The sequence below is a fragment of the Dromiciops gliroides genome, chromosome 3, assembly GCF_019393635.1.
Source record: "Dromiciops gliroides isolate mDroGli1 chromosome 3, mDroGli1.pri, whole genome shotgun sequence".
NCBI lineage: Eukaryota > Metazoa > Chordata > Mammalia > Microbiotheria > Microbiotheriidae > Dromiciops > Dromiciops gliroides.
The window spans coordinates 222,786,391-222,812,270 of record NC_057863.1 but is presented as its reverse complement, the minus strand read 5'-3'; the positions used below and the strand labels follow the sequence as shown (position 1 = coordinate 222,812,270).

Below are 25,880 nucleotides of genomic sequence, written 5' to 3'. Positions count from 1 at the left end.
ATTAGATATAGATATGTATATACAACACATACACATACATATATACGCACACATATGTAAAATCATTCTATACATACTTCTATTTATCAATTCTCTCTCTGGATGCAGATAGCATCTTCCTTCATATGTCCTTTGTAGTAAATTACAGCATTTATATTAATCAAAATGACTTAGTTGTTCAAAATTGTTCTTAAAACTATTCCTGTTACTGTATTGAAAGTTCTCTTGGGGCAGCTAGGTGGCGCAATGGATAGAGCACCAGCCCTGGAGTCAGGAGTACCTGAGTTCAAATCCAGCCTCAGACACTTAATATTTACTAGCTGTGTGACCCTGGGCAAGTCACTTAACCCCAATTGCCTCACTAAAAACAAAAAAACAAAAAACAAAAACAAAAAGAAAGTTCTCTTGGTTCTGTTCATTTCCCTGTTTGTTATTTCATGCAAGTCTATCCATGTTTTTCTAAGATCATTGAGCTCATCATTTCTTATAGCATAGTAGTATTCCATCACAATCATACACCACAACTTGTTCAGCCATTCCACCAACTGACAGTCATCCCTGCAATTTCCAGTTCTTTGCCACCACAAAGAGAGCTCTTATGAATATTTTGCAACACATGGGTTCTTTTCCTTTTTCCCTCATTATCTTTGGAAGCAGACCTATTGCTGGGTCAAAGTAGAGTTTTGAAGGAAGCTGGAGAAACTAGAAGTGGAGGAGAAGTAGAAGCAGTTAAAAGTTTAGGAGTCGGGAAATGAACTATGGTGTGCTGGGAACAGCAAGGCCAGGCTCTCTGGAGCATAAAGTACTAGGAAGGAAAAGTATAAAGTATAAAGTATAAAAAGACTAGAAAGATAGGAAGGAGCCAGGTTTTGAAGACGCGTTTTAAAAGAGGATTTTGTTATGTGATCCTAGAGGAAATAATGAGTCACTGGAGTTTACTAAGTAGGGGAGTATCATGGACGGACCTCTACTTTAAGTGGATCTGTTTGATAACTGAGAGGAGGATAACCTGGATTGGGAAGAGACTGGAGATAGAGGAACAAACCAGCACACTCCTACAATAAGGATAAGACTTATGTTGGGAGCCTGGGTGATGGGGAGGATGATGGTAGCCTCAACAGTAACGGGCAAGTTAAGAAGAAGGGAGTGTTTGAAGGGATAGATAATGAGTTCTGTCTGGGACATGTTGAGATTAAGATGTATAAGGGAGGGGGCAGCTAGGTGACGAAGTGGATGGAGCACCAGCCCTGGAGTCAGGAGGACCTGAGTTCAAATCTGGCCTCAGACACTTAACACTTACTAGCTGTGTGACCCTGGGCAAGTCACTTAACCCCAACTGCCTCACTAAAAAAACAAACAAACAAACAAACAAAAGATGTATAAGGGATAAAAACGTCTAATAGGCAATCATGCTGGAGTTCAGCAGAGAGGTTAAAGTTGGATAAATGAATCTGAGAATCATCTATATGGAGATATGGCAGATAAATCCATGGGAGCTGATGAGATCACCAAGATTGACAGTAGGACTATATTAATAAACACTTGTGAACTGATTGAAGAAGAATTAAATTGGTCCAGGCTGGCCCTAAAGGGAAGAACTAGAGGTTTTTCTGCATGGACAGACTATGAAACTACCAGGAGGCAGATTTTGGCTTAATATAAGGGAAAAAAATGTCCTAACAGTTAGAGCCATCCAAAAAAAGGAAAATGAGCTGTCCAAGTTGGTAAAGAGTTTCCCTGTTACTGGTGTTCAAAGGCTGGATGCTTTGTCAGGAATACTGGAGACATTAATGAATCACATAGTGATTATGCTAGAACAATTTCTGAGATCCCTTCCAACTTGTCAGTTCTATTATTCAACTTAAGGAAATTATATGACTCAGAAGATAATGGAGCACAGAAATGCACTCCAGGTCCTAAGGCTATTGGTGGAATACTGTCACAACAATTTTATTAACAAAAGGTAAAAAAGTATATTTCGGCCTGCTGCAAAGTATCCATGATCTCTAGATACTTCTGTTTGTTTCCATCATGTTGACCTAAAACTTCAGGAAGGGTTGGATATTTCTGTGGAGATTAAAAAATGAAGGATCTTTCCCAAGATGAGGAAGAACACACCTACCTCACTCTGTTAAAAAAAAAAAAAATCTAGGGGGCAGCTAGGTGGCACAGTGGATAGAGCACTGGCCTTGGATTCAGGAGAACCTGAGTTCAAATCCAGCCTCAGACACTTAACACTAGCTGTGTGACCCTGGGCAAGTCACTTAACCCCAATTGCCTCACCAAAAAAAAAAAAAAAAAGAATCTAAAGCAGGGATTTTTAACGTGGAGTCTGTGAACTTTAAAATCTATCTATCTACCTACTTGCCTATCTACCTATCTACCTATCATCTACCTATCATCTATCATCTGGCAATATATGTGTATGTATATATGTATATTGTTCAGTCTTGTCTGAATATCTATCTACCTACTTGCCTATCTACCTATCTACCTATCATCTACCTATCATCTATCATCTGGCAATATATGTGTATGTATATATGTATATTGTTCAGTCTTGTCTGACTTTTCATGACCCCATGGACCTCTCATGGAGTTTTCTTGGCAAAGATACTGGAGTGGTTTGACATTTTTTTTTTCTCTAGTGGATCACTGATTCATTTGGCAAACAGAAATTAAGTGACTTGTCCAAGGTTACAGACTGGATTTGAACCCTGAGTCCAAAACTCCTCTATCCACTATGCCACCACCTAGTTGCCTCATACATATACATATAATTACAGATAACTTTCAGTAGAATTGGTTTACTTTGTAATTCTATGTACTTTATTTTATACCTTTAAAAGCATCATTCTGAGGAGGGGTGCAAGGCTTCATTTGACTGCCATTACACAAAAAAGGTTAAGAATCTCTGGTGTAAACTAATGCATTGTTGGAGGAGCTGATCCAACCATTCTGGAGAGCAATTTGGAATTATGCCCAAAGGGCGATAAAGCTGTGCATACCCTTTGACCCAGCAATACCACTTTGGGGTCTTTTTCCCAAAGAAATCATGGAAAGGGGAAGGGGGAAAGGGACCCACATGTACAAAAATATTTATAGCTGCTCTATACGTGGTGGCAAGGAATTGGAAGTTGAGGGGATGCCCATCAATTGGGGAATGGCTGGACAAGTTGTGATATATGAATACAATGGAATACTATTGTGCTGTAAGAAACAATGAGCAGGAGGAGTTCAGAGAAACTTGGAGGGTCTTGCGGGGGCTGATGATGAGTGAGATGAGCAGAACCAGAAGAACATTGTACACAGTATCATCAACATTGAGTGTTGATCTACTGTGATGGATTATATTCTTCTTGCCAATGCAATGGTACAGAAGAGTTCCAGGGAACTCATGATAGAAGAGGATCTCCAAATCCAGGAAAAAAAAAAAAAGAACCGTGGAGTATAGATGCTGAATGAACCATGCTATTTGTTTTGTTTTTGGTGCTGTTGTTTTTCTATTTTGAGGTTTTTCGTCATTGCTCTGATTTTTCTCTTATAACATGACTAATGCAGAAATATGTTTAATGTTATTATATGTATACACACACACATATATATTATATATAAAACCTATATCAGATTACCTGCTGTCTAAGGGACTGGGGGAGAGAAGGGAGGGAGGGAGAAAAATCTGAAATTGGAAAGCTTGTATAAACAAAAGTTGAGAACTATCTTTAATTGTAACGGAAAAAAAAATACTTTATTAATTTAAAAAAACACACAAAAAAAACCAAACAAACACAAAAGAATCCCTGGTGTAAAGCCTACTTTTCAAAGGCAATACAACATAAAAGTTAGAGTGCTATACTTACGGGAAGAATCTGCCTGTATGAATGTGCAAGAAACTTCACCAATGTGATCCTCGGTTTCCATTGCTACCTCTCCCTTAGGATTATTGTGAGGAAGGTGTTTTGTTGTCCTTAAAGTACTATATAAATTCTAGCTGCTACTATTATCTGATAGCATCTTTTGTTTTTTAGAGGATTAAGTCAGAATAAATTTGTTTTTGTGGTTTGCGAATTGCTGTTTTTTGTGGCTCTCTAATTGTGTTTTTTAAATTATTGGGGGACTAGAGTAGGTTTTCTAAAATATTGCTACTTATATATTAATTGCTATTTAATAATAATGGCATTTAGTCAGTAAGCATTTATTATTAAAGTATATTTAAATATTAGAAGAGTATTGACCATGTGGCAGTTAACACAAGCCAAAAAACCCCCAGGGCCATATTTCTAAGAGCACATGTTCTAACAGCCTACCCTATCCTAAGAGGGGAACACTCACCAACAGACAGTGGGTACAGACCAAGAAATGAGTTCCAAAAATGGCACTGAAATCCTGGTGGAGGCTTTTATCCTCTTTTTTTTTTTTTTTTTTTGGTGAGGCAATTGGGGTTAAGTGACTTGCCCAGGGTCACACAGCTAGTAAGTGTCAAGTGTCTGAGGCCATATTTGAACTCAGCTCCTCCTGACTCCCCGGCAGTGCTCTATCCACTGTACCACCTAGCTGCCCCTTATCCTCTTTTGATAGAGGCATGTCACTAGCATACTAATTAAAGCTAATTGGCTAGCATCATTCAATTCCATTGGTTGACATAATTTGAGGGTGGTCCATGTTAAAATGAACTGTAACATGATGACATCAGAGATTAATGGAGACCCCCTGAGGGGCAAAGGTAGATTCAGATCAGTTCACTGATCTAGTCAAAAGAGTCTATTCTCCATTTCTAAAAAAACTCCCTCCTTTGGGGCCAGCTAGGTGGTGCAGTGGATAAAACACCAGCCCTGGATTCAGGAGCATCTGAGTTCAAATTCAGCCTCAGACACTTGACACTTACTAGCTGTGTGACCCTGAGCAAGTCACTTAACCCTCATTGCCCCACCAAAAAACAAACAAAATTCCCTCCTAAAAACTGACCTCTCAAGTGGGGGGTGGAGGAAACCAACTAAAACTGTGTCCCTGGGTCTCCCCAAGAAATCCATTATTACTAATTATTTTCTCACAGATTTCAAGTGTTTCATTATATAACTACTTAGGTTACCAAAGCCTGATTCAATACTGAATTTCTTGGTCAATGCTGCTTAGAATGTCAATTTCAAGTAAGAAAGATCATTGAAATCATTGCAGGCATATATTTGAGGGTTAGGTAATTAAAAGGAGCAGCTAACAAAGAATATTAAAATTTGACAAAATATATTTTAATAGTTAACATAAGCTTATGTTGACTATTAACTATCTATCTATATGACCCATTTCCCTATATCTTGGAGTAACTCTTAAAAAGACCCTGGCACCTTATGATTCAAGAATCCACCAGCTGGATCCTGTGGTAGTTGGAGAAAATAGTCACACTATAATTCCTGGATTCAGTAGGGCTGAAGACTATCATTTGATTTATTGTTTTATTAGATGCAGGACACTTCAGAATTGAATTTATTTAATACTTTGTACCATATCAAGGTGGTTTGCAACCATGTATTATTCATAAGTCTTGGCTGCCCAATCTGGTGGCCTTTCCTCAACCCTCACTCATCCTTTCTGACTTCTCCCCAGCATTTGATACTGTTGGCCACCCTCTTCTCCTGCATACTCTCTCTCCTCTATGGGTTTTCACAACATTCTTTTATCATTCCTGGGTGATAGCTCCTCTTTGTTCTCCTTTGATGATTCATCATCCTATATCACATCCCCTGCTAGTGCATCTAAAGGCTGCGTACTTAATGGGCACTCTTTTCTTCCCTCTCTACTTGGTGACTTCATCAGCTACCATAGGCTTAACTATCATATCTATCCAGGTGATTCACAGAGCTTCATATACAGGCCTAGTCTCTCTCTAGATGCCGTCTTGCATCTCCAGCTATTTACTGGATAATTAATAACAAAGACAATAACAGCACTTATATGTCACATTAAGGTTTGCAAAGCACTTCATAAATACCCATTTTATACTCACAATAACCCTGTGAGGTAGGGCTATTATTATCCTGATTTGGCAGATGAGGAGACTGAAACAGAGGTGAAGTGACTTATCCAGGGTCACTCAGCTAATGTGTCTGAGGCTGGATTTGAACTCATCTTCTTGACTTCTGGTCTAGCACTATACTAATTGTACAAATTAGCTGCCCCATATTTGAAACCAGATGTAGCATAGTCATATCAAATTCAACTCATTCAAACCCAGAACTCTTTACCTTTGTCCCCAACTCTTCTGAATTTCCATAGAACACACCATCATTCTTCCCAATCCCACATAACCAATAAATTGCCAACTTTTGTTTTTATCTCATCTTTCCCATCATATTGTCTTTTACTTGGCCCATTATAATGGCCTTCTAATTGGTCTCCCTGTCTTGTGATCCTTCCCACCCCCCACCCACCCACACACACGCACCCTCCAACCTATCCTTTACATAGCTGCTAAAGTTATTTCCCCAAAGCACTGACTGTCCTTGCTCAGTAAACTCCAATAATTCCCTATTGCCTCTGTGATAAAATATATCATATGCTATATGATGTATCATATCACCCTTTTGGCATTTAAAATAACCTTCATAGGGGCGGCTAGATGGCGCAGTGGATAAAGCACCGGCCCTGGATTCAGGAGTACCTGAGTTCAAATCCGGCCTCAGACACTTGACACTTACTAGCTGTGTGACCCTGGGCAAGTCACTTAACCCCCATTGCCCCGCCAAAAAAACCCCCCAAAAAACCCTTCATAACTTGGCCTCACCTACTTTTCCAATCTTGTATAAATACATTACTCTCCTCTCCAAGTTCTGCTCTCAAGCCGAACTTCTTTGCTGTCTGTTCCTGACAGGACAATTCTCCCATCCCTTTGCCTTTGCACTAGCTGTCTTCCATGCCTGGAAGCACCCTGTCATTAGAATCTGATGTTTCCTTCCAGATGCACCTTCAAAAATCATCTTCCAGATGAAGTGATTCCCAACCCTCTCCACTCCCAGCCCTTTCTACCCTGGCACCTCGCAAGGTTCATAATAAGAATTAAGTATACAGACCGCGATGAAGATAATTATAACTTATACACCAACCCCGGAAAAGTCCTCATTTCTCACCTGGCTCCACAGCTTTGGGAATTCTCTGACATCAACACCATGACCAACACTTCGGGTACTTTTCCCTTCCCCTGCCTCCACCCCATCCCAGACCCCCTAGCTTGCTTTCCTGTGTTGTCTTCCCCGTTAAATTGTAATCTTCTTGAGAGCATGGACTGTATACTGTTAAGGGGTCCCCTGAACTTGTCTTTTTGAGTTTGCCATAGTTTTCAGAGGCCCAGAAAGTGTCAAGGAAGAAGCTCCCCTTGAGCTGATATAATTAATTGCACTCCAAACTAGAGTTCCTGTGTGCCCTTGGGAGGCAAGATGGGCCAGTCAGTCTGTGCCAGGCTGGGATAAGGCATGTGCAGCTGGGGTCCTTTGTAGATAAGCAGACCCTCCTATCTTCATAGTCTAGCCGTTCTCAAGGGAAAAGAATGAGACCTTTGCCATCACCTTATTCCTCCTCATGGGGTGTAGTCTCCTTTCCCCCAGCACCATTTTCACTCCCATGTCATGCCCCTTCCTAATTATCCCCTCCTCCCTTTGTCCTGCTATAAAAATGTAAACTATAAAAAAATGGGGAATTCCACATACATGTTCATTTCTCTTGTAATAAACCTGGTTTTCACATGTCTCATCAGGTTATGATCACCTTTTAACAATTTCAGAGTTTAGCACAGTGCAGGTGGTTAATTTTATTGACTACTAAAACAACATTTATTAAACAAGCTGAGGAACCCCAAATTAAGAATAAGAGTCAGTCAATAAACATTAAAAATGTGGGCACTGTGCTAATCGCTTGGGAGCACATAGAAAAGCCAGACCCTGCCCTCAAGTGACTCACAGTCCAATGGGGGAGACAACATGCAAACAGTTATGTACAAACAAGCTATAAACAGGATAAATTGGCCATAATCAACAGAAGAAAGGCACTAGAATGAAAAAGGGACTTTGGAAGGCTCTTCTGTGGAAGGTGGGATTTTAGCAGGGACTTAAAGGAAGTCAGGAAGTGGGGGTGAAGAAGGAAATTACAAGAATGGGGTAATAGCCAGTGAAAATGCCTGGAGTTGGGGGCAGCTAGGTGGCGCAGTAGATAAAGCACTAGCCCTGGATTCAGGAGTACCTGAGTTCAAATCCAGCCTCAGACACTTGACATTTACTAGGTGTGTGACCCTGGGCAAGTCACTTAACCCTCATTGCTCTGCAAAAGAAAAGAAAAGAAAAGAAAATGCCTGGAGTATGGGTATGGAGGAACAAGCCGAAACTTACTGGATTGCTGAGTTATAATTCTGATGAGATCATGGTGGTGGCGGTGATGACGATGGGTGAGGGGCTGTCCAAGTCATGATGGGCTTTGAACACCACGGGATTTTAAATTTGATCCGGCTTGCAGCTTACTGAATGGGGGGGGAGGTGTGTGTGTGTGAAGGGTAATGACCTCCCTGTGCCTGGCAGGCTTAATGTTTATTGACTGACTCTCCTCTTTAATTTGGGGTCCTCTCTTTTTAATAAACATTGTTGTTGAGTCGTTTTAGTCTTAACTGACTCTTTGTGACCCCATTTAGGGTTTTCTTGGTAGATATCCTGGAATGGTTTGTCATTTCCTTCTCCAGCTCATTTTACAGATGAAGAAACTGAGGCAAGCAGGGTTAAGTGACTTGCTCCAAGCCCAGTGCTCCATCCACTGCACCACCCAGCTTCCAGCCTGAATAAACACAAAGCGCCTACAGCATGCATGGTCAGACCTAAATGTTTGCTGACTAGTCTTTTGAATCCCTTTGAGGAAAAGTTACATAAACTCGAACACGTGGGGTGGGAGGGAGAGTGGAAACCCCAGGGGTCTCTCTGCTTGTTTTTTAAAAACACTCCAGGCCCTTCATAAATTAAGCCACTACTGGAGGGAAGGGCCAGAGAAGGAAAGGGGGCGTGGGTCGGCCCGCCCCGCCCCTCCCCACCCCAGCATATTTAAATGTCCTCCTGCCCAGAGGAGAAGCCCCGCCCCCAGGAGGGCGGAACTCAGGTCCGGCCCCGCCCCCTGCAGGCCCGGAGGGGTTCACGGGCGGGGGGGGGGGGACGAACCCCCGGCACCTCCCCCCCTAGGCGTCTACGGGGCCGTTTCCTCCCTTCAGTGGCCGAGGCGGAGTCGGGCCCCGGCCCCGCCCCTGCAGACTCCTTCTCCCGCCTCCTCCCGCTCGGGCTCCCGCCACCAGCAGAAGCAGCAGCCGTCGCCGCCGCCGCCGCCGCCGCCTCAGCCTCAGCCGCAGCCTCAGCCTCAGCCACCGCCGCCCCACGCCGAGCGCCCGCCATGCCTAACATCGTGCTGTTCAGCGGTAGCTCGCACCAGGACCTGTCCCAGAAAGTGGCGGACAGGCTGGGGCTGGAACTTGGCAAGGTGGTCACCAAGAAATTCAGTAACCAGGAGACCAGGTGAGCGCGAGCGGGAGGAGGGAGGGCGGTGCGGGGGAACCACGCGGGCCCGGCAGATGCTAAGGCCGCCCGGCCCGGGCTGTGTTGGGGAAGGCTTTGGGGAGGATCGTGTCGGGGACCGGGGGTGGGGAGGATGACCACGCATGTCCCCACTCGCGTGTCCCCCACCCGAGCTAGGGAGGAGGGGGTGGATGGGAGCCGTGAACATAAGGCTTGGGATGCCAGGGGTGAATGAGACTTGGAGGAGGCCCCGGACGCGCGGGAGCCACGGAGCGGGAAGGGACGCAGCGTGCCCCTAGTCCCGCGGCCTGAGCTGTCGCGGATGTCCCTCCCTCCAGCATCGGTTGGAGGATCCGCCTTCCGGGGGGCGGGACCATCGCCGCCTCTTCTACGGGAGGGCGGAGGCGCGTGCGCGTGACGCGCCCTCCCTGTAGCCGGGATCGAGGCTGGGCCCTGTGCGTCTGCGTCCGCGCGCCGCTTCCTCGGCTTCTCGCGGAGGCCTCGTGGAGATACAGTGGGGCGGGGCTGGCTGTGGGCGCTGTGCGCGAGCTTCCCGTGGCGTTGCTTGGTTGGGGCCGCAAGCTTCCGCCCCCGCCGCTGTAAACAGAATCCTTCCCTCCGTGCTTACCGAAAGCCTTTTCCAAGAGTTCAGCCCCCAGCCCCGAAAGCGCGTTTCACTCCCCAGGCTGGAGAGGTGGAGGGCTGCGGGTGCGGAAAAGGAGCCTCGTAGCTGCCCGTGATGCCCCAGTTGTCAGTTCTTGAAAGTCTTAGAGGCAATTGACGAGCATCTGCTTTTCTCTTACTTCCCTTACCCTCCCCTCCCCCCCAAAACACCTTTGTAACAAGGATGCATAGCCGGAACTAAGCAGAATTTCGCCTTGTCCAGGTCTGAAACCTTTAAGTTTATCAGGAAATGACCGAATCTAATCGTTTTTGCCCTAGAGCTGGGTCGTTAAGTCATCTAGCATTTATTAGCCCCTAAAATGTGTGCTTTATGTTCTGAACTCCAGGCCTAGAACTGCCCCCGGGCCCCGTTAGATTCAGCTCATCCTTCATCTCTGCTCCGTGAGGAGCTCTTCCTGGACCCTCCCTTACCTACCCTCCCTCGATTTCTGTGATTCTCTTCCTATCAGGCGGCCCCCACCCCTCCCGAGTTCGCAGTTTATTACAGGAGACGACAAAAGTTCGGGCTGTTCTTAAAGTCTCGGGAAGTTTTAAGCAATTGGAGACGCCCTGTATAGAATAGCTTGTAGGTAGTCTTAGAATGGGGACGGGCTTCTTGTGGAAGGTTCAATTATAGCGGAGACTAAAAAAAGAAATAACGGGGAAGTCGGGAGGCAAAGATATGGGGGAAAGCATTCCTGGCATGAGCGTCAACCGATTCCTTTTTATCTTTCCAGTGCCCTCATTGTATAAGTTGTTCTGATTCTCAGATTCTTCACACGTGGCCCCAAGTCATATTTTAGTTTTCCCAGATTTCTCTGAAACACCTGCTTTCATTTCTTAGGGCATAATGGATTTATTCCATTACATTCATTATGGTAATTTCTTAAGCCATTCCCCATGTGATGAGCACTTCTTTAGTTTCCAGAAAAGAGCTGAGATTATATATATATATATAATATATAATATTCGATCAGTCTGTTTATCTATCTATCTATCTATCTATCTATCTATCTATCTATCTATCTATCTATCTATCTATCTATCTATCTATCTATCTATCTATCTGGTGAGGCAATTGGGGTTAAGTGACTTGCCCAGGGTCACACAGCTAGTAAGTGTCAAGTGTCTGAGGCCAGATTTGAACTCAGGTACTCCTGACTCCAGGGCCAGTGCTTTATCCACTGCGCCATCTAGCTGCCCCCCCCCAATTTTTTTAAGAATAGCCAGCCTTTATAGTGCTTTTAGATTTGCAGAGTACTTCATAGGTTTGCAAGTATCCTCAAGATAACCTTGGGAGGTAAGTGCTACTATAATCTCCATTTTTCAGATTATTCTAATAGGTTGATTGTTTTTCTTACAGTCTATAACCCAGGTAGTAGTGTTAGCTCTTCTATTTCTTAGAAATATCTCAGTTAATTCTCATAACGACCCTGCAGAGTGGGTGCTATTATCATTCTCGTTTTACAGTTGAGGAAACTGAGGCAGAAAAAGGTGAAGTAACTTTCCAGGAGTCGACTGCTAGTGACTGAGGTCAGATTGATCTCAGGTCTTCCAGACTCCAGGCCCAGGGCTCTAGCCACTGCACCAGAACCACCAAGTACAGTTACTTAAACAAGAGTCTTCACCTGGCTGTTTCCTTGGCTTCCTTCAATCCTCTACTGATTCTATCTTCTGCAGGAAGCCTTAGTGCCTCCTCCTCTGACATTACCTTCCATCTAAGCTGTATATATCTCATAAGTTCCTGTTTTCACGTTCTCCCCCCCCTTAGAATGTGAACTTCTTGAGCTTAGACAAGAACTCTTGTGTCTTTCTTTGTATCCCCAGGATTCAGCACAGTACCTGACACTATTGTTGACTGCTTTGTTTTGCCTTTGAGGGAAAGATAAAGGTGGCTCTTTAGGGACCATCTCATCCAAAGTGTGAAGGTGACTTGGGTTATAGTGTCTCCACCTCGTTTAGCTTTAAACTTCTTTTCTTATGGCAAAATGGGAGGGGACTGGGTGGGGGAGTTGATAGACTTAAGTTATACTTGATTTAGCTCAGTTCAAATCCTATTTTTCTGGGTCAGTTTCCTTAGATGTAGAATGAGGCAACCGAATAAAATCCTTGCCAGTTGTAAATATACCATCCCATTGAAAGCAGGCTGCCCTACTCAGGCAAGACACTCACCTTCCCAGCAAGATATTTCCTAGAGAAACATCTGACAGAACCAAGATGTGTCCCACAGTTGCAGATTGTAAAGAAACCTTAATCATTGACCAAGTGGGTCATTAACAGACTTTGAGAATGGGTTGCCCACTGGCTGTGAGGTGTAGCTTAGATTGATGCCTTTGTGCAAACAAAATAGTCTCTGCTGCCCTCAAGGAGTTTACATTTCTATTTTCCCCCTCACCACCTAATAACATTTAAATGCAAACCTCTAAATAGGGACCTTCCATGGTTTTCAGTTACTTTACAATTTAATATTTTGGAATTAACCCATTTGTACCATGGGTTATTGCCCCAATAAGACTACAACAGTTACATTAAAGTGAACCTTCATTATAATGTATTAATGATATTGCACAGCCATTATGATTAGGTTTGCAGGTTGTGCCCATGTGTTTATTTAATTATTTTTACTTTGTTAACATTTTCTTTCCTTCCCACCTCCCCCAACTCCTATTGAAAAAGAATAACTAGAGCAGCTAGGTGGCACAGTGGATGCTTATCTATTTGGGAGTTGTAAAAATTTCTTGAGTGCAAAAGAGGTCAAAAGTAGAAAAAGTTGGGGGCAGCTAGGTAGTGCAGTGGATAAAGCACCAGCCCTGGATTCAGGAGGACCTGAGTTCAAATCCGGCCTCAGACACTTGACACTTAGTTGTGTGACCCTGGGCAAGTCACTTAACCTCCATTGCCCCAACAAAAAAAAAAAGAAAGAAAGAAAAAACTAGAACCTTTATAATAGTTTGCTGACATTTTTTTGGGGGGGGTATTAGAAGAAGCAGTTGTGGTATTGGTGTCCACTGAATAACAAAACTCAGCCTTATATGGCTTTGTCCTAGGTCATTGAAAATAGTGAGGTGGTTTTTTACTTGCTTCTTAGTGTAACCCAGCTTCAAACTGCCCTTCACCTGAGCTGCCAGCCCTATTTCCTCTGGTTCCCACTCCCTGAACTTTTTGAACTGTTTTTATAGTCCCATCCCCTATTTTCTTTTTCTCACTCTTCCAGTCCTTCCATGGTTCCCTATGTAACCTTTGTAAAACACGGAACTGACCCTCCCCTCACAAATTATTTAATCTATCTTGTGTTCACTTAGTGTTCACTTACGTGTGTACATAATGAATCCTCACAAAGAATACAAGGGAAGGTACTATTGAAGCTTTCACTCTCCAAAGGGCAATTGCACTCCACACCCCCCCACTTTATTTTTTGCTCCAGTTTCCAGCCACCCACTTTCTCTTTTCCTCTTGCTCTTAGCTTCTACTTCCAGATTCCAAGCGGTATCCTTTACCAAGTCAGCTGCCCAAGTCTTATGCTCTGACTCATAAAATGAGCACTCCCCAAATGCCTAGCAAAGCCATAGCTTTGGTCTTTAGCCAGAAAAGGAGATATAATCAGCTTTGGGTCATTAATTATGCTTCTCTAAGGGTTTGCATTTTCAGATAAACCAAGTTAAAATACAATTTAAATGTAATGTGGGTTTGAAGGGGAAGCATTAGACTAGACTGTTTTTCTAGACTTAAGATTTTGTTTGAATGTACTTCATAATGAAAACAATTGAGTTTGGCATGATAAGCACAAAGGGGCAACTTTCCAGTCAGGAAGTCAGTTGAGTTCAGCGGGAGTTTATGTATTAAATGCCAGGTACTTTCCTAGGTGCTGAGGATGCAGGGCCAAACATAGGACTTTTACTTGTGTGGTTTTTGTGGGGACATGTGCATAAAGAAGTGAATGCAAAATTGACTAATTTTTTTGGGGGGGGTCAATTAACAGTGGGCACGATGTAAGGGTAGCAGAGTGAGAAAAGGCCATGGAAGGTGGGGCTAAAATGGATGTATATGTGGCAGCAGGAAGTGGTGATGGAGGCAAGTTAAGCAGGCTGCTGCTACTTAAAGGAAAAGCTCATCAAGCCCTTGCTAAGCACTATGTTGATTTGTCAGTCCTCAAAAAGGTAGTTGCAAACACTGTCCTACCAAACTACTTGAAGACTTTACTGATTACCCTCCACCCCCAATTCTTTTCATTTAGTTTATTTTTATGTACTTAGGTGTGCCCATACACTCCTCCCAGTTTCTCCCCTACTGTGTAAATTCCTTGTGGTTTTGTGTCCCCAACAAAAGCACTCAAATGTTTGATTGATTAGTATTGAATAGAAGGTTCTGTTGGGCCTTTGTCTAGTCTCTGGCCTTACCCTGACTGGGATAAAATAATGGGTGGATAGATCACTGAACTTTGAATCAGGAATACTTAATTCATGAGTTCAAATGCTGCTTCAGACACTTAACTAGCTGTGTGTCTCTGGGCAAGTCACTTAACCCTCTTTGCCCCAGTTCTTTATCTGTAAAATGAGAAGGAAATGGCAAACCACTCCAGTATTTCTGACAAGAAAACCCCCAAATGGGGTCACAAAGAGTCAGTAATAGTAACAACAAAAAGGAGAGGTCCTTTACAAAGGGAATGAAACATGTTTAAGAATGGCCTGGGTTAGGGGTGGCTAGGTGGTGCAGTGGATAAAGCATCGGCCTTGGATTCAGGAGTACCTGAGTTCAAATCCAGCCCCAGACATTTAACACTTACTAGCTGTGTGACCCTGGGCAAGTCACTTAACCCCAATTGCCTCACTAAAAAAAAATGACCTGGGTTCAAGGCTCACTTCTGATACATATTGGCTCTATAACTGGGCAAGTCATTTTATTTACCTCTTTGTTGTAGATCACTTAGCTGATCTGTCACTGTAGAGAGAATTTTATACAAGGGCGCAGGTGCCAATACAGATGAAATCACAGGTTATAACTATTTCTACCTCCTCTTCTCAGTACCTTCCCCAGCCCCCGCCCCCCAAAAGCCAGGAAGTAAACCATTCTAAACTCCATATAAACAGAATTCATTTAATTAGGGGAGAGGAGTAGTAGGGGAAATGTAAAGTCTTAGTGCAATTGTAAGCCATAACTCATTTTGAAATGGATGCAAAAAAAGGGGGAAGGCAGCTGGGTTGCACAGTGAATAAAGCACTGGCCCTGGATTCAGGAGGACCTGAGTTCAGTTCTGGACTCAAGACACTTGACACTAGTTGTGTGACCTGGGCAAGTCACTTAATCCTCATTCTCCCCCGAACCCCCCCCCAAAAAGAAATGGATGACAATGCACAGAATGTCCTCAAAGTCTTAATGCAGCCTTAAAATTTTGAAATAGGTTTGGTTTTTTAAATGCATGCAAATATTATACATTATTTGTGTTCCTCACCCCACATTTTGCTTATTTGCATGTGGTAAGCACTGAATAAATGTTTGAATGTATAGCCTTTATAGAGGTACAAACAACTCAATTTGTGAATATATTATTAAATCTTTTTTACATTCTGTGGCCATTGTACTATCAACCTTCAACCTCCAATATGACAATATCAGAGTTGGAAGGATCTCAGAAGCCATCTAACCCAGCTCCTACCTAATAATCATTTATTGTTAGCAAAAAGACAAGTTTTCATCCAGCATTTGCTTGAAGACCTCCAGTGAGAGAGACTACTAACTTAGGCAACCTGTTCCACTTTGGGACACTTATCTTAAATCAAGACAATATTGTACTCACTTTGATTTCTTTCTACCCATTGGCCAGGGTCTGCCTTTTAGGTTTCAGGCAGAACAAGTCTAATCTCTTTTTCTTATCTGAATTCCCTCAAATACTTTGAAGACAGCTATCCCTTAGGTCTCAAGCAGAACAAGTCTGATTTCTTTTTCTTATCAGAAGCCCCTCAAATACTTGAAATAGCTACCCCGGATTTTCTCCCCTCCTCCAAGACTCTCATATCCCCAGCTTCTTCAACAGATCCTCATATGCCAGTACTTTGTAGGGATTTTTAAAATTTAGGTTTATAAGAAAAGGTTTCTAGGCATGATCATTTGTACTCATTTATAATTTTTCAGTACAACAACAATTCAGTACAATTTTTATTTGCAATCACTAAACAATAGTGAACCCATTTTTCAGTTTCTTCCCAGAACCATTCAACCATTGTCTTCATTGAACATAGTGAGCTTTTCCCCAATCTAAACACCTGACCATGTAATTAGTAGTTTTTCTCTGAATTCTTTTTATTTATTATTTTTTCTCAATTACATGTAAACCCAAAATTTTAACATTCATTTTAAAATATCTCCCCCCTCCTTGAGAAGGCATGCAATTTGATATAGATTATACATGTGCAGTTATGTAAACATTTCCATGTTAGCCTTGTTTCAAAAGAAAAGATCCCCCCCAAAAAAACAAGAAAAATAAGAAAGTAATAAAGGTATGCTTCGATCTGCATTTAGATTCCATCACTTACTTCTGGAGGTGGATAGCATTTTTTATCAGAAGTCCTTTGGAATTGTCTTTGTTCATTGTATTGCTGAGAATAGCTAAGCCATTCACAATTGATCATCGTGCAGTATTGCTGTTACTCTGTACAGTGTCCTGGTTCAGCTCATTTCACGTTGCATTAGTTCATATAAGTCTTCCAAAGGTTTTTCTGAAATCCTGTTTGTGATTTCTTATAGCATAATAATATTCCATCGCAATCATATGCAATGACTTTTTCAGTCATTCCCCAGTTGATGGGCATCTCCTCATTTTTCAGTTCTTTGTTACCACAAAAAGAGCTGCTGCAAACATTTTTTATGCATAGGTCCTTTTCCTTTTCCTTTGATCTCTTTGGGATATAGGGCTAGTAGTGGTGTTGCTGGGTCAAAGAATACTCTTCCTGAATTCTAGAGAAAAAATTCTTATTTAGAATAGGTTACTCTAGAAAACAGTATGGACTGTCATTCTTTTGTAACGTGCATATCCCCATACATATTTAAGACTGGTATTTAAAGTACTAGATAAGAAATTGAATATGAAATTGTGAAAGAAAAGGTTAGCCTTGAGTTTAAGATAATAATGTACAATTTGAAGCAGCTTAGTGCTAGTGGCTACAGTGTTGAGATTTAGAGATATTCTTTGCTTTTACTTTGTTTTGCTTTGTTTCCCATCTGTAATGGACTCCCCTCCTCATTTTTGCCTCTTTGAATCTCTAATTTCAAGACTTAGCTCAAGTATCACTTTCTATATGAAGCCTTTCTTGAACCCCACCCCTAGCTGCTAGTGCATTTGCTCTCAAAATGCCTCCCATCATTGAAAAAGAAAAACAAGACCCCCTTTTCAAAACATGTGTAGTTAAGCAAAACAAATTTCCACATAAGACACATCCCTCAAAATGTCTTATTTTATGCTCTTGTCTTTTGCCTCTTTCATAGCATACTTCATTAATTAGTCCTCTCTGGAATTGTGGTTCATCAGAGTTCCTAAGTTTTTTCAAAGTTGTTTGACATTACAGTATTGTTTTTCTGTGAACTGTCCTATTTATTTCATTCTGCATTTAAAAAAAAAAAACCCTCAGGTTTCTCTGAAACTAATAGTATTCCATCACAAAAAGTGTAAGAAAAAAAATCCCCCCACCCACCCCAAATTGCATTGTTTTGCCAGGTTAGTTATAGGTTCTAAGCCAATATCCTTTGCTTTCTGTAATATTATTTTCCAAGCTTTCTATTCCTTTTTGGTTGTAGCTGCTAAATCATGTGTGGTCCTTACTATGGTTCCTCAGTAGTTGAATTTTTCCTTTCTGGCCGCTTGCAGGATTCTTTCTTTGACCTGGAAGCTCTGCATTTTGATTGTAATGTTGCTGAGGGTTTTTATTTGGTAATCTTTCAGGTGACTGGTGGACTTTATTTCTGCTTTGCTCTCAGGATATAAAAGATGCTTACATCTTTATGATTTCTTGAAAAGAATGTCTAGGCTTGGGGGGCGGGGCAGTGTCATGATTTTTTCTCAGTTAGTCCAGTGATCCTTAAATTTTCTAGTAGATTTATTTTCCACATAAGTTGTTTTGTTTTGTTTTATTGCTCTGAGATACCATAAATTTTCTTTTAATGTTTCAGTATTTTGACTTTGTGTTAATATTTCTTACTGTCTCATGCAGTAATCAGCTTTTATTTGTTTTTTCTGCTTTTGAGGGAGTTTGATGCTTGGGCAAAGTTTTGTTTGTACCTCATGTGCCAAGCTGTTAATTTCCTTTCCAATTCTTCCATTTCCAATTTTTCCTTCATTTAATTTATAAAAACATTTTAACTCTTAAAAAAACTCTTTAGTTTATCTTCCAGGAATTCTAGTTAAATTTGGCCCCAAGCTGTTTTGTTTGTTTTTTCTTGGGGGTTTTGCTTGTAGGTATTTTGGAGCCATTTTCTTTACTTGGGTTTGTGTCTTTGTTTTTCTCTGTCTCTACTTTTTATGGTAGCCTTTTTTGGTTGGTTGTTCATTCTTCCTTGTCTATGCTGATTCTGCTGCTCCTTTCTTGGGGTATTAAGGGCAGTCTGGAGATCTTTATACTTTCAGTGCTCCCACTGAAAGTGGTCTGATCCAGCTCAAATCTGATTGCTGTCCCCCGGTCTGAGCTCTGCAAGTTCTTAACCTGGGTTTGTGTCTGAACAGGCCTATGGGCTTGCCTCCTTTGGAGTTTTCAGTAGACCACTGCTGGACTTAGCCACCACCAGCCCTCTAGAAAGCTCAGCTGTTTCAGAGCGACAGACCTGTAGGCCCTCCTTTGTTCTGAGAGTCCAATCCTGGCTATTCTTCTGCATTCTTCAGACTGCACAAGAAGCTGGAAGTAGGCCCCCTGGCTCTGCTTCGGGTTTGGTGCCATCCTATACAGCTGCCTGCTTGCTTACACAGCCTGGGGCCTGCCCCTATAGTGGCACCACTGGGCATAGGTCTCCTCCTTAGTCCACCCTGGATCTGTGACCCAGAACTGAGTGATAAGCAACAGAGCTCCCAGTTGTTCCTGCCTCCTTTCACAAGGTCGAGATGTCCTTCTTTGGGCCTGAGACCTTGTTGTGCCCATGTGCTGCATGGTCTTGCTCCTCCTTCAGTCACCTGGGCACTTTGTAGCCCAGTGCCCTTGGCCAGACTTAATGCTCACCATCCCTAGACCTTTCTTGGTTTTATATGCTGACCTGAGCTAGGGGGGAAAAAACTTTTAAAAATGTCCTGATTAGGGTTCAGTTAGGTTTGTTTTCTAGATTTGTTTGGAGGAGTTTTGTGGGAAAGATCTTGTTATACTTCCTGCTACCTTGGCTTAACCTACTGTGTCCAGGATGGAGGATAATAGCTGTTACATAGTAGTAAGAGGCAGGTGCTTAATCAATGTTTATTGATTGATCAACCACATACCATAAAATACTGATGTTCATAAAATTTTAGATTTAAAAGGGACCTTAGAGGTCATCACACCTAAGATCATTGACTTAGACTTCCTGGCTTTCAGTGTAAGTCCCCATTGCTGTATCCTTGACAGACCTCATTCTGACTGAAGACTAGCTCTCAGGGCAGCCATCTTGGTGGCTCTTATTGTTAGGAAGTCTTTCTTGCAATCTGCCATCCTATAACATGTAGCCCTCAGTGGAGTCTGTCCTCGGTTCTAATCTCTTATCCCTGTGACTGAGAATCCCCAATTCCTTTAGAAGATGCTTTTATGGCAGTCTTGTCAAGTAATAGAGTGGAGACTGGAAGACCTTCATTCAAACATCATCTCTGACACTTACTTGGGCAAAAGGACTTTATTTGCAGAATAGGAGAACTAAAACCTGTGACACCTATCTTAGTTGTGAGGATCAGATGAGAGATGATATATGTAGAATATTTTAACATTTGCCAAGCTTATGTAAATGCCTGCTATTAGTATTTATTATAATGGCATAGGAAGAGAGTGTAAATGTCCTGAGACCAAAAAGTGAGAACTGCTGGATTAAAAAAGACTAGAAACTGGTCTCTGGTTCTAAATTAGAAGAAGTCTAATGACTCTTAATATGTGACAATCATACAAATGTTTATTTTCACAGTCCCCTAAAATTCCCAGATATTTTTAACATTCTAGTTGTATGTAAGCTCCTTTAAGGAAAGGGGCTGTGTTTCATTTCTTTGTGTCCCCAGCACCTAGCAGCAGGACTTTGCACTTAATAAATTTTCATTTTTTCAGTTGTGTACCACTCTTCTATGACCCCATTTGGGGTTTTCTTAACAAAGATACCGGAGTGGTTTGCCATTTCCTTCTCCAGCTCATTTTACAGATGAGGAAATTGGGCAAACTCTGTTAAAGTGACCCAGAGCTATTGTGTCTGAGGCCAGATTTGAACTCAGGAAGATGAGTCTCCAGGCCCGAGCTCTATCCACTGCCCCACCTAGCTGCCCATGGCACTTAATAAATAGGACTTGTTGAATTGAATGAACACTTTCAAGCCCATTCTGAGCTTTTCAAGTAGGGCTTTACATTTTCTCCTACTAAATAGATTTTGACCCCATCATTACAGCATTCAGAAAAATGTTTTGAATTCCAATTGGTGCTATATCTTTCTCTTGGCTTTGTGACATCTGTATCTTCCTTCCTTCAGTAAGTTGTGTCTGAAAGGGGCTGACCAGTCTAGTACACTCTGCTCTTAGTTTATCATAGGCCATTGAAATAGGATGGCTTCTGTAGATGTCTTATGGTCACTGTAATGATGTTTGAGTAGTCAGCTCGGACATGCTGCCACATGTAACAGTCCTCAAGGCAGGGTCTGTCTTTTGTGACTCTTTGTATCCCTAGTGCTTAGCACAATGTCTGACACCTAGTGTAGGCACTTAGCACATGCTTATTAGCTGACAGAAACTTACTAAAATCTTGCTTAACTCATGAAGGGTTTTGAGAAGTAAAAGAATAAAACTCTGGTGTCAAAGAGTCATAACAGTTGCAAAATCTTATTTAAGTTCACAGAATTATCATGGGCTTGTAGCCCCAAACTGAGAAAGGACTTTAAAAGCCCATGGGTCCACCCTATTTTTTATACTTCCCATAGCACCCAAGGTTGTATGACACTTTTCACCCATCATTTTTTTTTTAAGTGAGGCAATTGGGGTTAAGTGACTTGCCCAGGGTCACACAGCTAGTAAGTGTTAAGTGTCTGAGGTCAGATTTGAACTCAGGTCCTCCTGAATCCAGGGCCGGTGCTCTATCCACTGCGCCACCTAGCTGCCCCCACCCATCATTTTTTATATCTAAAGCAAAGGTTAGATTTTATATGTGACTGAATTTATATTTTTCCTTTAAATCAAGAAATACTCATAGTGGTTATGATGATATAGGAGCTCTTATAAATAAGCCAGGGATTCAAAGGTTAGTTAGTTGGTTGGTTGGTTGAGGAAATCTCAGTGTAGTTGGGTATGCCCCCACAGTGTCTAAATTTACTTCATCCCAGGACCAATATACAGACAAGATAACGTTTTCAAAGGAATTGAACTTATACATCAATTAGAAATACATCTAGGGGCGGCTAGGTGGCGCAGTGGATAAAGCACCAACCCTGGATTCAGGAGTACCTGAGTTCAAATCCGGCCTCAGACATTTGACACTTACTAGCTGTATGACCCTGGGCAAGTCATTTAACCCCCATTGCCCCGGAAAAGAAAAAGAAAAAAAAGAAATACATCTAGGGGACTGCTAGGTGGTGCAGTGGATAGAGTACCAGCCCAGGAGTCAGGAGGACCTGAGTTCAAATCCAGCCTCAGACACTTAAGACTTACTAGCTGTATGACCCTGGGCAAGTCACTTAACCCCAATTGCCTCACCAAAAAGAAAGAAAGAAAGAAAGAAAGAAAGAAAGAAAGAAAGAAAGAAAGAAAGAAAGAAACACATCCAAACTGTTTCTAGCTTAATTTTGCTTTGTGCTGTAGCGGGTACCCGGTAGAACTATCAGTACAGTACTAATTGCAAAAAACTTAATGTTCTGTATATGTAAATATAAACCTTTTTTTAAAATAGAAATTTCTTTGGGGGGGGGCAACAGTAAGGGTTAAGTGACTTGCCCAGGGTCACACATCTAGTAAGTGTCAAGTGTTTGAGGCCAGATTTGAACTCAGGGTCTTCCTGAATCCAGGGCTGGTGCTTTATCCACTGTGCTACCTAGCTGCCACATAGTAATTTCATTTTAATTTAGATAAAAGCTTGGATATGGTTCAAAGCTTTTAAGGAAGTTTGTGGGGAGTCTCTCTTAATTTCAAGCACCTAACACAATGCTTTGTATGTATGAGGCAATTATTTTTTTTTGTATGGTTGATTTATGTCTAAGGAAAAACCCACAAATATAAGTCAGCTTTAGACTTGGGAATACCTGGGTCCAAGTATGCCTTCCAACAAAAGTCTTCCTGCAATCCTGTAACCCCAGTCAATTCTCTGAGACTGTATATAAGTTAGATAGACTGGCCTTCTATCTGCATTGGTAAGAGAATCAGGAATTCCCTATACTAATGAAATCAGAGGTAGGGTGTGGGGACAGTAATGAATGGCCTGTTTGATTAAGGTGTTAACTTATGATACTTGTAATTCATTGCATTTCTTTTTCTCTTTATAACTGGTCTCTATTATTTAATCAAACAACAAACAGCCTACTATTTATCTTTAACACTCCCTCCCCTCCCCCCCAAAAAAGGTGATCCACTGGAGAAGGAAATGGAAGTATCTTTGCCAAGAAAACCCCATGGAAAAATAGACCATGGTCTCACAAAGACTCGGGCACAACTGAACAGCAAATTTATCTTTGTAGCCCCTATGTCTAGAAAAGCTCCTGGCACATAGCAGATGCTTAATAAAATGCTTGTCAAATGAATTTTCTGCATTTAGAACTTCATTTTTTGCCATAGCAACGAGAAACCATATCATCCAACCTGCATGCAACAAACAACTTTTTTTTTTTTTTTTAGTGAGGCAATGGGGGTTAAGTGACTTGCCCAGGGTCACACAGCTAGTAAGTGTTAAGTGTCTGAGGCCGGATTTGAACTCAGGTCCTCCTGACTCCAGGGCCGGTGCTCTATCCACTGCGCCACCTAGCTGCCCCAACAAACAACTTTTAAAGTGCTAGATCAGCCATAGCGCTGGACCAAAAGATAGCAGAAGGCCTGGTTTGAGTTGTGCTTATTGGTCTGGGCATCTTAGGCAATTCACATGTAGAGATAGTTTTCAACATTTGTTTTATAAGATTTCTAGTTTCAATTTTTTCTCCCTCCCCCCTCCCCACGACAGCAAGCAATCTGATCTAGGTTATATATGTACAATCACATTAAACATATTTCTGCATTAGTCATGCTGTGAAAGAAGGATCAGAGCAAAATTTACTTCTAAGCCTCAGTTTCCTCATTTGTAAAAATGAAAAGCAGTGAATCCTAAATATACACATCCTGTGTACTAGATGAGGTTGTCACAGAGATCCCATGACAGTGCTTATGAAATCACTTCATAAACTACAGAGTGCTATGATACAAACATGTCATGATTATTATCAGAGAAAAAGGCAGAAGGCATAAGGTGAGAAGACTGCCAGTAACTAAACAGAGCTGTCTGTCATTGGAGTGACCCTACAGCTTCACTCTTTATATTGTTAACTCCAGAGCATTTTGCTACAAAAGTAAATGCATAGATTGGTGTATATGAAGGGAATCAATACATTGAGTATCTGTGTTATTCATTTCCTCAGTTGTCAGGTCAACAACTAAGACGATGCCTTAGTTGCTACTTATTGTCTAAGGCATTTTAGTATTTTGGCAGCTTAGTTTCCTGGAAATTGAAATCTCCTTGTAAGTACTAAGATATGACTGGGAAAAAAATGCCTCTGTATCAATTCTTAATTAGAAAATTAAAAATTTTTAGAGACAATAAGGATTAGGAGAATTTAGTAATATCTAAGTAGATTAAAGTCCCATGGTTTTTGACATTTTGCTTTAATCAGTCATTCTGCTGAAGTAGGCTTCCTTTTCTAGACAGTATAAATACATCTTTATTGTAGTGCTTTATATAAGTTCTACCAAGAGCATTACATACCATATCTCTTTTGTTCAGTGGGTACCAGTGGCCCTGCTTTCCATTTTTACGTTAGATTTGTATCCCAGTGCTTAACACAATGTATTAACGCATTGTAGGCACTTAATAATGATTTGCCCAGGGCCACATAACCACTGTGTCTGAGGTAGAATTCAAACCGAGGTCTTTACAATTTCCAATTTTTCTAGTAAACTTATTGAATATAAGCAAACAGCAGTTATTAACTCTAGGACTAGGAGAAAGAGCATATTTATAGGGATCTAAAGTTTTGATTGATTATTCTGAAACCACATGTGATGAATTCATTTGTCTCTAATCCCAAAAATGTTTAATAATAAAATAACATTGATCTTTCCTTTTAGTGTAGAAATTGGTGAAAGTGTGAGAGGGGAAGATGTCTATATCATCCAGAGCGGCTGTGGGGAAATTAATGATAACTTGATGGAACTTCTCATTATGATCAATGCTTGCAAAATTGCATCTTCATCCAGAGTGACTGCGGTGATCCCATGTTTTCCATATGCCCGACAAGATAAAAAAGACAAGGTAGGTGAGAGAGATGGTACATTTATTTCAAATACCTGTTCTTTCTTCCACAGATTTCATCAATCTAACCATTAAACTGTTTTGTAGTTGTTAGAACAGATGGACTATTTTTCATTTCTTCTTGCCTTTTGCAGAGATTTGTCTTTGCAACATTCTGTCATTGAGCTTTATGTTAATATTTTTAGAAAGAAAAAGGACATAGGCCATTTTTATTTCTACTCCTTCAAAAGTAAATTTTAGTATGCATTTTTAAAAAATGCCCTTGTCTCTTTTTCTTCCCCTAAAAGGAGACTGAAAAACAACTGAACAACAAATTAACAGGAAAATCTATTTACCAAGGCATCCTGGTGTATTGTTAGATTGCCCTTAATTGTCTGAAAGTTATTAACATATTGTGAGCTGAACTCTTCTACCCATTGGTTCTATTTTTCCTTCAAAATAACACTGTGTCTGCTCTCTCATCCACATGTTAATCTTTTAAATATATGAATATAATTATAAACATGTTAACATTTGCCTCCCCTTCTGGCTAAACATCCTCCGAGCTTTAAAATATTTCTAATGACATTGTTTCTGAGACCACCCTCCTACTCTCCAAGTCACCCTCATCCCTCCCTCTTAGAAAGTACTGAACACAGTGGTCTTTCCACACACCCTCTGAATCTAAATTCATTACCTCAACATTTAAAATCCCTGCTAAATTTCATCTTGGTTTTTATCCAGCCAACCCAAACCCTAGAGATTATTTCCAGTTTGGTTCCTGGTATCTATTGTATTAACCATACTTTTCGCCTTTGAGGCATTGGTAAGTTTGCTTATGCCTTCTACATCTTCATCCAGACTCTCCCTGCCCGTCTGGTCGTTACTTTTGTAACATGGCAGCTCTGGCCCACTCTCCCAGTACCAGGGTTCTAGCGGGGTTACGTACTTCCAACAGCTTGAGGCCCCACTAGCAGTGTTCCCCTTCGTGAGCTGGCTGCCAGTGACTAGCAGCTTAGTTCCATTTAGCCACTTAATA

The 25,880-nt window shown here is 41.5% G+C and overlaps 1 protein-coding gene across 1 annotated transcript in view; it reads left to right on the top strand.

The window, feature by feature from the left end:
* The first annotated feature begins 9,279 nt into the window (after nucleotides 1-9,279).
* The window catches only part of PRPS2 (phosphoribosyl pyrophosphate synthetase 2), a 35,102-nt gene continuing 18,501 nt past the window's right edge, over nucleotides 9,280-25,880 (top strand). Inside the window, exons 1-2 of the mRNA XM_043994995.1 lie at nucleotides 9,280-9,530; nucleotides 24,679-24,862. Of these exons, the coding sequence (XP_043850930.1) occupies nucleotides 9,409-9,530; nucleotides 24,679-24,862 (306 nt within the window). The 5' untranslated portion in view covers nucleotides 9,280-9,408. The remainder of the gene's footprint in view (nucleotides 9,531-24,678; nucleotides 24,863-25,880) is intronic.